The sequence below is a fragment of the Pantherophis guttatus genome, chromosome 1, assembly GCF_059756535.1.
Source record: "Pantherophis guttatus breed Tessera chromosome 1, ASM5975653v1, whole genome shotgun sequence".
Taxonomy (NCBI): domain Eukaryota; kingdom Metazoa; phylum Chordata; class Lepidosauria; order Squamata; family Colubridae; genus Pantherophis; species Pantherophis guttatus.
The window spans coordinates 94,304,132-94,316,967 of record NC_142063.1 but is presented as its reverse complement, the minus strand read 5'-3'; the positions used below and the strand labels follow the sequence as shown (position 1 = coordinate 94,316,967).

The window sequence follows — 12,836 nt, the reverse complement described above, 5'->3', positions numbered from 1 at the left end:
CTTCTCTGCTTGGAGACCGAGTCAAACTTTCTTGGTCATGCTTACTCCTGCCTGGGTGCTTCCCAGTTCGGCGAAGGCATAGCAAAGCTGAGACTCACCACCTGTAAAAACAGGAGCACCCTCCCCCCCCCGGACTACGGACCAGACGGTCAACAGGGTGGGGCTGGATGATCTTCCCCTCATGCCGAGAAAGGGTGTATCAGGTAGGACCAACGCCCATTCTCCAGCGTATCGGGGAAGATCATCCAGGAATGGGACTTCCCAAAGCCGGGGAGGGAAGCAATCTGGTCTGAACTCTACCACCCATCACCAAAGTTGGTGCAAGTGAAATGCAACCCACTCCCCGTAATAATGGCAGAATGTCGGAATGAGTATGACCAAACCGCTGTACCAACCTCCATGACAGACAGCAGCGGCAGAGAAACAACCTTCACGGTAGTGTCACCGGCAAGGTTGCACCCAAGAAGAAATCTGGAAGGCCGGAAGCACTGGGAACAGGAACCCCGCCGTCAAGCGAAAGGTCCCCCCTGAGGACCAACCATCCCCAGCCAATGGCCCTTCAAGGCACTTCTGGAGTAAACCTGAAACGAGAAGAACGCCATCCCTCCACAGGGAAGGACCCATCAAACAATCGTGGCAACAGTCCCAGCCGGTTAAGACCAGCCAGCCCAGAGACAGGGGTGGAAGGAATCATGGCCACAACACGGCCGAAAACCCCCCAGGGCCCCAGGCCGAGGAATGCACCCCAGTCGGGAGAGGGGATGAATCGGGACCTCCTTCATGTCGGGCGGAAGAACATAGATACGTCCCCAAAAGGACGCTGGTGAGGAGTGGCCACCTGTCAATTTGAAAGTGACCAGCTCAAGAGCCCCAGTAAGGTCCCATCAGGCTGAGCAATAGTTGTAGCCACTTCCCGTCCCAAGGTTGTACAATAAAGACCAATGGTAGGCCACCGGGATGAACATTATAATCCGACATGATGGATGTCACCTGCGGCGCAGCCAAAGCCAGACTCCACCGGGAAGGGTGGACAACAACAACAACCCCTCCTGAACAATCAGTGGGAGACCTGAACCAACCCAGAGAAGGATCCCCCCCCCAGTGTCCAGCCCGAGGGTCCTAATGAACCTGGAGCCCGCATGTCAGGAAGGGCAGAATGGACGGCCGTTCCCCTACCAGTGTAGACGGCAACGCGCAGAACCCAAGGCGTGGTCCCTGAAAGGAGCCTGAAGGAACACCTGGTGTCAAGGTAATGAAGGACATAGCCACAGAAGTCCTGAATGTGGAAGTCCCGTGGACCAAACAAGGTCAAATAGAACCAACAGCGTCATTGTCAGGTGATCAATGAGGCCTGTACCCAGTAAGGCCTCAAGACTGAAGTTCAGTACTGCCGAACTCGTGCCTCAACTGCAATGGCGAAAAACAAATTAGTCTACTTACTCCCAATGGCACCAGAATAGTTACTGACCGTCCAAAATAGCAAGGCAAGACTAAACGTGAAACGGAAACAGAAGACAAAGATCACTGCCAAGCAGCAGCACGAAGGGTGTCAATCAGGTACCAACCACAAACCGTCTAATATACCACAGTCATTGTGAGGCAGGTAAAGGGAACCACATCGGGAATCTAGCGTATCCGTACTCGAGTGCACCCTAGTAGTGAGAACGGAAACAACTGGCCTTGGAAAGCACCCAAGTTCCCCTGTCCAGCGAGGAGCCCGAAGCGCACGTTCAAAAGGTTGACAGACTGGCAATATAAGTAGGAGAGGCAAGACCGAAAAGCCCCGGATCGACTTCCCCTATATTTTGTTGAGAGAGACTGGCCATCACCATGGTGGAAAGGACTTTGGACTTCATCCTCAGCAATCCCCTGCCAACACAGGAAAAGTGAAGACGCTAAACCACCGACCTGTCCTATTAACTAGCTCAGTGTCTCAGCTACTGAGCCACCGAATCAGGCATGCCACCAAGGCATATGGTGATCCTGCTTCCAACCGGAGCCCTGGCTACCTGCCGTGACCGAATCGGCCAAGGAAGGAGGACAGTGTGCTGTCTACAATTGGAAGGGAAAATTGCCAACTAGACGAAGGAGACGATCGATGACCGATGTGACCTTATCCGAACGAGTGACCTCACCAACGCCTGTCTGGAATCCAGGGGAGAAAATGGCCCCACGCTGAGGCATAATCCGAATGGCCATCTCGCATCACCCAGAAGATGACCCCACAATTCAAGGCGTGAACGAACATCAACCGCTGAGTGTGCTCGGGTGATCAACACCAAATGGATAGATGAGTGTCCACTGAGATCCTTTCCAAGGAACTTTGCGTTCCGGAACCCCAAGGCTAACATCCGAGACTAACCCCGTACAGGGAAAGGAACACAGGTTGAAACGTGTTCCAAGATGGCCAAGTTAGATAACCCCCAACCGGGGAGAATATGTTATGCCTCCTGAGAGGGGCCAACAATACCCCAGGAAGGACCCTGCGGGGAAACAAGAGTGTTACCGTCCGTGCAGAGTGATAGGGCCTGCACCTGAAGTACCTGAGCAGTGCCTGTGAACTCGTAGAAGAAACAATCCGGCCCAGTGCATTACCGGAGGTAAACAAAGGACATGTACAATCCAGAAAAACGTCCAGCTCTGGCCAAGGAAGTCCCCCGGTCTCTGTGTCAGCGTAAGAGCCGAGGCTAACGTCGCCCCCCATGGCAACCAACCCCAGTATGTGCTGCCATGCGGTGGGACTTGTGGCTACTTCCTAAGTCCAGGGTAGGCAGGTTCTACATTGGAGAGGGTCACTGCTTTTGAACCTGAACAGGTGTAAAGGTTCTCCTCGCACATATGTGCTAGTCGCTCCCAAACTCCAGGTGGCAGTGCTAATCACCGTTTCCAAGCCCAAGAACCAGCGCTGTCCAAAGACATCTCCACGGCCATGTGGCCAGCGCGACCAACGCCAAAGATGCACAGAACGCTGTCACCTCTCCACCAAAGGTAGTCCCCATCTTTCCACCTGCATCCTTCCATGTGCCCTCAAACTGCCAGGCCGGCAGAAAACGGGACAAGCAACGGGAGCTCATCCCGGCACTAGGGACTCGAATCGCCAACTCCCAATCAACAAGCTCAGTATCTTAGCCACTGAGCCACCATGTCTCAGAGAGGAGAGAATCCCCCAGAGAAACTGGGGGTCCTGCATATCACTGTGTAATCCCAAGACAGTTCCCCGGGAGCTGGTTAAGCATTTGCCCTTGAGGCGGATTGGAAGTCCAAACCCAGCATCCCCAGGGTCAGGATCCCCCCCCAGAGGAATGCCCTTCTTAAACTGAAGGGCATAGCAGCCTGAGACGTCAGGTCCCGATTTAAGAAGGGACAGTGAGAGCAGTCAGGGAACTGAGGAGCCTCAGCCACTGAACTCCTACGGTGTACTTTCCCGTCAGAGTGGTTGGTGCAGTCGAACCTCTCTAGAGGGAACTGGTACCATGGCGTTGCCCTGAACCTTTGTGGGCTGCCAACTAAGGTGACAAGACCGGTGACAGGATATTGATCTTATGTGAAAGCTCTGAGTACTGCCCCTTGAGACAGGCGTGATTATATCAGGCGACTGCAGGGTGGCATATGTCCTAAGACAATAGGATGTTGCGTCAACCTATATTGTGGCCAGAGTAAGACAGATAAACCGTCTGAATCTGCCTGGAGAAGCATTCTCAGTTCTTATGCTTGAAGGCACCTGTCGCAAGTGGCCATTTAGAAGCAATGCTGCCTCATCTCACCTAGGACTGGAGCAGGCAAGCGGCCCCATTGCAACTGAAGCTGTGCCTGAGGCAGCAATTTTCCCGCCTCTTGGAGCAGCAGGAAGACGGGGCTGTCTGAACACTGTCACTGCGGCCAATCGGTAGTCAGACAGAAGTACAGAAGCACTGCTGGTGCAACTGGCAACATGTAAACACAATGCAGACCGGCCGCAGGCCTTTTGTGCGGCTAATGTCAGGCAGTCTGGCTTGTTATAAGATCTCCTGCCTCGGCCATAATGGCGCCTAGCATGCCAGCCGCTTCCTCCGCAGGTTGGGCAGCCTGGCTCAATATGAGCGTGCCTGCCACGGCTGAAACAGCGCCCAGCACACCAGCCACTCAATCCGCGTTTCAAGCCGTCTATTCTTCGGGAGCACGCCCACCACGGCTGTAACGGCACTTAATGTTCAGCCGCTCCATTCGCAGTTTGGGCAGTCCATCTCATCATGAGCGCTCATGCCGCAGCTGTAATGACGCCTAGTGTTCCAGTCGCCATTCGTAGATCGTGCAACCTGGCTGTTCATGAGCGCATTTGCTGCGGCTGCAAAGGCGCCTAATGCGCCCGCCACTCCATCGTCAGGTCAGGCAGCCTGGCTCATCATGAGTGCTCCTGCAGCGGCTGCAAAGGCGCCTAACGAGCTAGCCGCTTCATCCGCAGTTTGGGCAGCCTAGCTCGCCATGAGCATTCCTGCCGTGGCCATAATAGCGCTAAATGCGCTAGCCGCTATCCGAGATTCGGGCAACTAGGCTCTTAATGAGCGCTCCCACTGTGGCTATGAGGGCGCCTGACATGCCGGCCACTTCATTGTAATACGGGCCGCCCGGCTCATAGGAGCTCTCCTGTCATGGCTCGGAAGGCGCAAAGCATGTCTGCCGCCTCATTGCAATTTGTGCAGCCTGACTCCTAATGAGCACTCCTGCCATGGCTGTAATGGTGCCTAACGCACCAGCTGCTTACTGCAGGTAGGGCAGCCTGGCTCATCATGAGCACGCCTGCCAAGGCCCATGTGGCCCCTGAAGCACTGGCCTCAATCAGTGTGCCTAGACGAATCTAGGCAGGGACTGAATCCCTCACTGCAGGTTAAATTAATGCCAGGGGCTGCCTGTTAGCAGGCAATGCCCACTCCGCTAAGCCGGGAACGGCAGGGATCTCGGCTGAAATTCAAGCCGGTAGAAAGAGGTACCAGCAGACTGGTGACCCCCAGAACGCTCACCAGCGATCACCAAGCCTTGCTCCGAATAATAATCCAAATTGCTGTCATTTTACATTGAGAAGAAATCGAAGAATGGGTGAGTCTCTATTCTCAGTGTCAACTTGTGGAAGACCGAGTCGAACTGGGGAGCTCCCAGGCAGGAGTAGGCGTGGCCAAGAAAGTTTGACTTGGTCTCCAAGCAGAGAAGCAGAGCACTATCCATTCCTGGATTATCTTCCCCGATACGCTGGAGAACGGGATGAGCTCCTGTTACTTGTCCCAGCTTCTGCCAACCTAGCAGTTTGAAAGCACGTAAAAAATGCAAGTAGAAAAATAGGGACCACCTTTGGTGGGAAGGTAACAGCATTCCATGCGCCTTTGGCATTTAGCCATGCCGGCCACATGACCACAGAGACGTCTTTGGACAGAGCTGGCTCTTTGGCTTTAAAACGGAGATGAGCACCGCCCCCTAGTGTCGGACATAATGTCAAGGGGAACCTTTACCTTTACCTTTTTTCCACACAATATGAAAATATGCTTAAAGTGATAACCCACCTCCAGCAACTTCCTATACTGATGCTGCCCAAATAGATCGTCTCCTTCCTTTAGCTGCAAAACTAGTAGGAACTTCGCCCTTCGGGTGACCCTGTTGGGATAATATATTCTTGACATACATTCTTCCCAGGAACATCCCTTCCCCACCACAATGAGGCAGCACAGCAGGATGTGGGAAGAAGCTAATGGACTGGTAGATAAATTATTAATTGGCTGGAACTGCTCTATTTCTTGTTTCAAAAGAAGCTCCCCACCCCCTTCTTAATTTCATTCCAACTTCCAATTGTTGCAGCCCTTTCTATCTGACCATTTTGAAATGGGGCTTTCTTTGGTTTTATATTGAAAACTGGAATAAGTTTATTGACTTGGCAGAGAGTAAGGCATTTCCTCTTGGGTTTCAAATCTAAAACCATTAGCTGCAAATTGATGCTATTAATTAAAAGGAACAAAGGGTGCACTGTTATAGTAATGGAGTCAAAAGATTAAAAATAAAAAGAGTTCCAGTGCACTCAGATTAAATAATTCAGTCTTTTATCATATTCAGGTTGCATCAGGTAAAAACTAAATTTGGCTATGCTCATTTTCAACAAATATAAAAAGAAGAGAAATGCATATATGCATTGATTCTTCTGTGGGGAAGGAACACCCCCCGCCCCCCGTTTTCCCCATGTTGTAGTTAAGTCATTTGAAGCAAAATCAATGAAGATGGTAAAGAAATCAAAGTAGTCTCAAGATGCTGCACTCTTTTTCAAAAAGCCACTGATCTCTCTCAAATGACAAGTCATTTGTCTGGATTCCTTTAAGGAACTCTTCCTACAGTGCAGCCTCAGAGGTGCAGCAAAACCTTTCTCCTCTTGGTCGCCATGCACTGCAGTGTTTAATCTGAAGGTTTAATGAACTACTTAGATCCATTCACTGAGGGAGGGATTTTATGAAATGGACCAGTAGGCAGGCCTTCTGTGCAAAGAGCTGCTGTGTACAGAATGCTGTTAGCAGCAGGAATATAGGACTGATTACGCAGCTCTATGCGCTGTGTTCCCCTCCGAGACCTGAAATCAGAGCAAGCCAGGCAAGGAAAACAGACACAGACACATATTTTGCAAGCAGCACAAAATACTGAGATTTCTCATCACAAACTTGGATTGCTCATTCTTAAAAATAATGCACCAAAACGTTCTTAACAGCCATATTCAAAATATAAGCAGCAGTAAACAGGATTTTAAAACAATAAAGTAACCCTCTTGCAGATCTGATTTTTCATCCAGGAGTGTTTGCATTATTATTAACAACTATATACACTGTAAAACTTTATGTTTAACAATTGGCTACTTTACTTTTATGATAAGAAGTCGATGTTCAATGAGGTTAAAATGAAAAAAAAATTAATCAATACTAATTAGTACTACAGCAGAGAAATCAGAGGAATCTATAAGAAAATGCTTCAGATGAGAGCCATTTTCCTGAATGAAAGGATTCCCTCTCCTCAGAGTTACTGCAGGGTCAGCCTTTGGGGCAATACCATTCGGGAATAATAAAGTTAAAGTATTCCCAACATAATCTAAATTTTACTCACATACATAAATACAGTTGCTGCTAAGTTTTAAAGCAAAGGGGGAGCCATAACTAACTCACACAGAAGAGGAGAGCTGCACTTTATCAAACTATAATCTATCTGGGTCTCTCAATTTGTCAAAGCTCTTACATCCTCCAATTACAATATGTTTTGATACTCAAAAGATAATATTAAATAGATCACTGTATATCACTGTAAAGTCACAGTATGTTGGGGGAGAAGGGAATTGCTGATCTCCCCAGCATTTGTTCAAATGTCATGTTTCTGAAACTTTAAAACAATTACTTAAGATAGTAATAACTAAAAATAGTCTCAATCTAATTAAGCTATTTGTCTTCTACTAAATAGTTCTACTATTTCTTTATTAAAATAAAATAAAAACTGCATTGTCAAACTTTAACCTCAATCTTTGCATTATACATAAACTATTATTATGACAGAATTATTATGACAGAATAATGACTTTATTATGACATAAAATTATTTTAATAACTATTGAAGATTTTTTTAAGAAAAGGAGACCAACTGCCCTAAATTCAATTAAGGCAGATATTAAAAATCACTTACTTCAGAATCTGAACTCCACAATATGTATCTAGATATTGAACAGAAGATTCTCTCCATGATTTTGGAATGGTGGGACCAGCTTGGTTTGACATGCTGACTCAATAAATGAATAAATGTCTATATTTCTTTGCAACCATGCTATCTTAATATTCTGGGTTTATTTATAGTTTTAGATTGTAGTACATAGATATTAATATATTTTTAGGTTACTCCAATTAAGTAACATGCAGCTTTAGGAAACTAGAAAGGCAAAGAAAGTTGACAAGTGACCACATGACATTTTGTGGGTGATGGACTCTGAATCATGTATGCTGCATAGCATCTATACTTTTACTTACACACACACACACACAATTTTCCAGCCTTTATAGTTTTAAATACTGAAATAATAGCACCATCCTTATAACAAAAATAAAATAAAAAGAGCCCTGGTGGCGCAGCAGACTAAAGCACTGTTATTAACATCAACTGCCTGCAATTACTGCAAGTTCAACTCCCCCCCCCCCCCCCCCAGGCTCAAGGTTGACTCAGCCTTCCTTCCTTTCTAAGGTAGGTAAAATGAGGACCCAGATTGTGGGGGCAATAAGCTGACTTTGTATAAATATACAAAAGTATGAAGGCTATTGCTTAACGCATTGTAAGCCGCCCTGAGTCTCCAGAGAAGGGCGGCATATAAATCAAATAAAAAAAAAAATAGGCTTTGCTTCTGGTCAGCAAACGAAACTAATTTATTCAACCGTAATTTTGATGCAGAAATAAATATAACAAGCATCTGATGCCATGTACTGTACATGCCTATCTCATTACAAAATTCACTTGTAAGGTAAAAAAAAACACAGAATGAAAAGGTGCTTTAATGAGTCTTAATAGTCTTGCGTCTTGACATACAAGGTCCATGTGATATCACCCATTACTTGCAATTCTCTGAGTGACCACTGGTGGGGAGTGGGGTGAGTTGGGGAACTCTGAAGTTTAGCACTGCTTCCAGTTCTAATGACATGGAAATTAACTAAAAAATACCTTTCACTTTTATTTGGAACAAAAGGACACAGAATAAAATATAGAGTTCTTACTATGAATCAGGGAGACTTAGCAAGCCTATATTTACTTCATTTTCATCCAATTACCAAAAACCAGTGGTGCCTTTTCAGATCTCAATCCTGCTACTTCTTGTCAGTAGGGATGGTTTCAATCTGTCTTTGAACACAGATTAATGCCTTGGTAAAACTTGTCTAAACACAGCACAATTAACTCATCTTGCACACATGGATGAAGAACATAAGTCTAAAGAAACAAATTCATATGCCTGAGCCTAGGATGAAAATAGCCTACCTTGGCTCTTTGTGGCAAGTTCATCATGGTATCTGTCTTGAAGTCATTTTTGTTCTTCCTGCATAGCACAGCTGTGATGATAAGGATGATGACTGTAACAACTGCTATGGGAGCCAACACTGCTGCAATGATCCATAAATTGTTGGGTGGGTTTTTAACTACAGCTGCATACATTAAGAGAAAAGGAAAGAAATAAACTTATAAAGTTTACTTGTAATGTATCAGAGCAATGATCCATTTTTCTCTAGCCTTCTCCAATCTAAAATCTTTCCACATGAACTGGGACTGCAATTCTTGGTGCTAGTCTCACAATGCATCAGGGGAATGTCAGTTTAGAAAAGGCTAGTCTATTTGTTCAGTCAAAAAATTTTTTTCTACTTCTCCTATGTCAACTGAAAACCTCTGACAGGAGGTTTTCCCTAAGCATACCAACTATGCTCTATCACAAAGAAATAGATTGCCTCTCACACACAATTATATTCAACAGCATCAGTTTTACTTAGACGTTTATACCAAAAAAAAAGCATAGGACTACCACATTATAAAATAAATATAGAATATATTACAAGAATGTATGCATATGAGTCTTCGATTGTTAGAGGCTACCAATCTAATTTTTAAATTAAAATTTCTCTGCTGTTGTAAATTCATTAAATCATTAATGTAATAATTTATTAAATTAATGATCTATTCATTAATTTTTAATGATTAAATCATTAATCATTAGTAATTTTAATGGTAATTTATCATTATTCATTAAATAAAATCATTTATAGCATAGTATTAATTCTGCCCAGAGTAACAGTCACTGCTGCTTCGACATGAAGATATTTGACAAATAAGCAACCAGTCTGAAACTGGTCTTAGCACCTAAAAATGGGGAATATTGTACACTGATATTCAAAACATACCTTTGGGCTTCTTTTTGAACTAAAGTGGTCAAGTGGGCTGCGCCGAACCGGCCACGCCGGCGCCAAACAGGCCGCAGTGAACGGGCAGCGGCGGTGGCAAATGGGCTGCGGCAAATGGGCCATGGTGAACGGGATGCAGCGAACCAGTCGCAGCGAACGGGCCAGGGCTAACAAGCCAGATGAATACCGGATGGATGCTGGAGGGAGGCAGAGGCAGATTTTTTTCCTTGTTTTCCTCCCCAAAAGCTAGGTGTGTCTTATAGTCCAGAGCATCTTACAGTCCGAAAAATACGGTACTTAGACTTCAGCAAGGCATTTGACAAACTAGACCACAATCTACTTCATGGGAAGCTAGAAAAAAGTGGGATAGATAGCATCACCACCAGATGGATTCGTAACTGGCAGACAAACTGTACTCAATGAGGAGTCCTCAATGGGTCTATGTCTACATGGAGGGACGTAACCAGTGGGGTACCACAAGGTTCCATCTTAGGCCCAGTACTTTTCAATATCTTCATAAACAATTTAGATGAGGGAATAGAAGGGGAACTTACCAAATTTGCAGATGATACTAAGCTGTCAGGAATAGCTAACGAACTAGAAGATAGGCTCAAGACCCAGATGGCTTGAACACTAGGCCCTATCTAACAAAATGAAATTCAATGTAGAGAAAAGTAAAGTCTTACACTTAGGCAAGAAAAACCAAAAGTACACATATAGACTGGGTGAAACCAGGCTTAACAGCATTAGCTGTGAGAGAGATCTTGGAGTCTTAGTGGACAACCAGCTAAATATAAACCAGCAGTGTGCAGCGGCAACCAAAAAAGGCAATGCAATCCTAAACTGCATTAACAGATGGTTGCAATCAAGATCAAATGAGGTACTAATACCACTCTATAAAGACTTAGCAAGACCACACTTGGAGTACTGCATCCAGTTTTGGTCACCATACTATGGAAAAGATGTTGAGACTCTAGAAAAAGTGCAGAGAAGAGCAACCAGGATGATTAGGGGACTGGAAACTAAAACATATGAAGAATGGTTACAGGAACTGGGCACAGCTAGTCTAGTAAAGAGAAGGACCAGGGGAGACATGATAGCAGTGTTTTAATATTTGAGGGGCTGCCACAGAGAGAAAGGGGTCAAGCTATTTTCAAAGGCACCTGAAGGTCAGACAATGAATAATGGATGGAAACTGATCAAGGAAAGATTCAACCTAGAAATAAGAAGAAATTTTCTGACAGTGAGAACAATCAACCAATGGAACAGCTTGCCTTCAGAAGTTGTGGGAGCTTCATCACTGGAGGCTTTCAAGAAGAGATTGGACTGCCATTTGTCAGAAATGGTGTAGGGTCTCCTGCTTGGGTGGGGGGTTGGACTAGATGACCTACAAGGTCCCTTCCAACTCTTTTAATCTGTTAATCACTATCTGAAATTAAGGCACACAGGACTAAAGGATTTCTTTACTCAGTGATCTGTGAAACAAGGATGCATATTTTTTCCTTTTATTCAGCTTCCCTGTGTACTCTGAAATCAATAATTGTAAACTAAAAAAAATTACTAAACTATTATATGCAGATGTTTTCACACTATTTCTATTTCCCAATTGATTTGAAATGAGTTTTAACTGCACTTAAGACATATTAGTTTTCTATTTTTTTATTACCTTACTGTTTCAACTATTATGAAAACCAGCTCCAAACCTCTGAAAATATAATAGGCCTAATTACATAAAAATACATATACATAAAAAGCTGTGGTGGGATTCAGCCAGTTCGCACCACTTTGGGAGAACCGGTTGTTAACTTTCTGAGCAGTTTGGCAAACTGGTATTTGGAAGAAATCATTAGGACAGAGAACCGGTTGTTAAATTACTTGAATCCCACCACTTATAAAAAATACCAAACATGTAGCTTAACCAAGTGCTAACACTACTGTAAAAAAAATCAATACACAGATGTGCAAAAGGAATTTGGGTGAACTATTATCTGTCTGCATAAATAATACTTAGCTCAATAGTCTATTTTATATAAAGCAGTTCCTATTTCTACTGGGTCCAATGTGAGAACATATTAGTGAGCAATTGCTTAATTTTCATTTGTGTCAGAGTTTACTATTTTTCCTGGTACAAACTCTACAATACTAACTGAATGCATTACAGAATACATTATATTCTGCAATCTAGAATATGTTGTAATATGTGGAAATAAACTTAGAAATTATCCGCAATGTTAGAATAATTTATCATCCTTCTTTCTTTGTCTACAATTAATATACATAATTTCAGTCTTGCAAAATTATAGATAAACAGCCAATGCTTAACTGTAATTTAAAAACGCCTTGCTCTGGAGAAGATATGTTGACCTACTTCAGAGTATTAGAATCTTAGCTTAACAAGTTCAGATATTGATCTGTTTTATTCAGCCACTTTATCCTCCTTTATACCAGCAAGTACTGTAATAGGTTATTCAGTTATCTATATATTCCTCACAGTTTCCAAATAAGCAAAGACAAGATACCAATTTCAAACAATTTCACACTCCAGTTTATCTTAACCATTCATTACACCATTTCATTTTGAACTTAACAAAAAGTTACAGAAAAATCTAGATAACTGTTGTGGTTAAGGGTAGATATAGTTTGCTTGTTTTCTTGCTTGCTTAAATAAAGGAAAGAGCAAAGAGGTTCTCAATATAGGTTATAGGTTATATATAGGTTCTCAAAATCATTCATCTCTTGCTTCAGTAAGACAAGAGGTTGACAATCCAAACACACAAGATGACTTCTAAGAAATGAGCAGGATATGGAATGTTGTTGTTATATAAACCATATATCTTTTATTACCAACTATAACAGCATGCAGCTTCTCATCTATCAATTTCTTAAAAATTAGATGAATCTAAAACAAAAATCCCATCACAG

At 44.0% G+C, this 12,836-nt stretch overlaps 1 protein-coding gene across 6 annotated transcripts in view; it reads right to left on the bottom strand.

Annotated features, from left to right (window-relative positions):
- Positions 1-12,836, bottom strand: part of KIAA1549L (KIAA1549 like) — a 191,876-nt gene that overhangs the window by 72,094 nt on the left and 106,946 nt on the right. For all 6 annotated transcript variants that reach the window (XM_087878297.1, XM_087878301.1, XM_087878307.1 and 3 more), the window contains one exon: positions 9,004-9,167. In XM_087878297.1, coding sequence (XP_087734423.1) covers positions 9,004-9,167 — 164 coding nt within the window. The remainder of the gene's footprint in view (positions 1-9,003; positions 9,168-12,836) is intronic.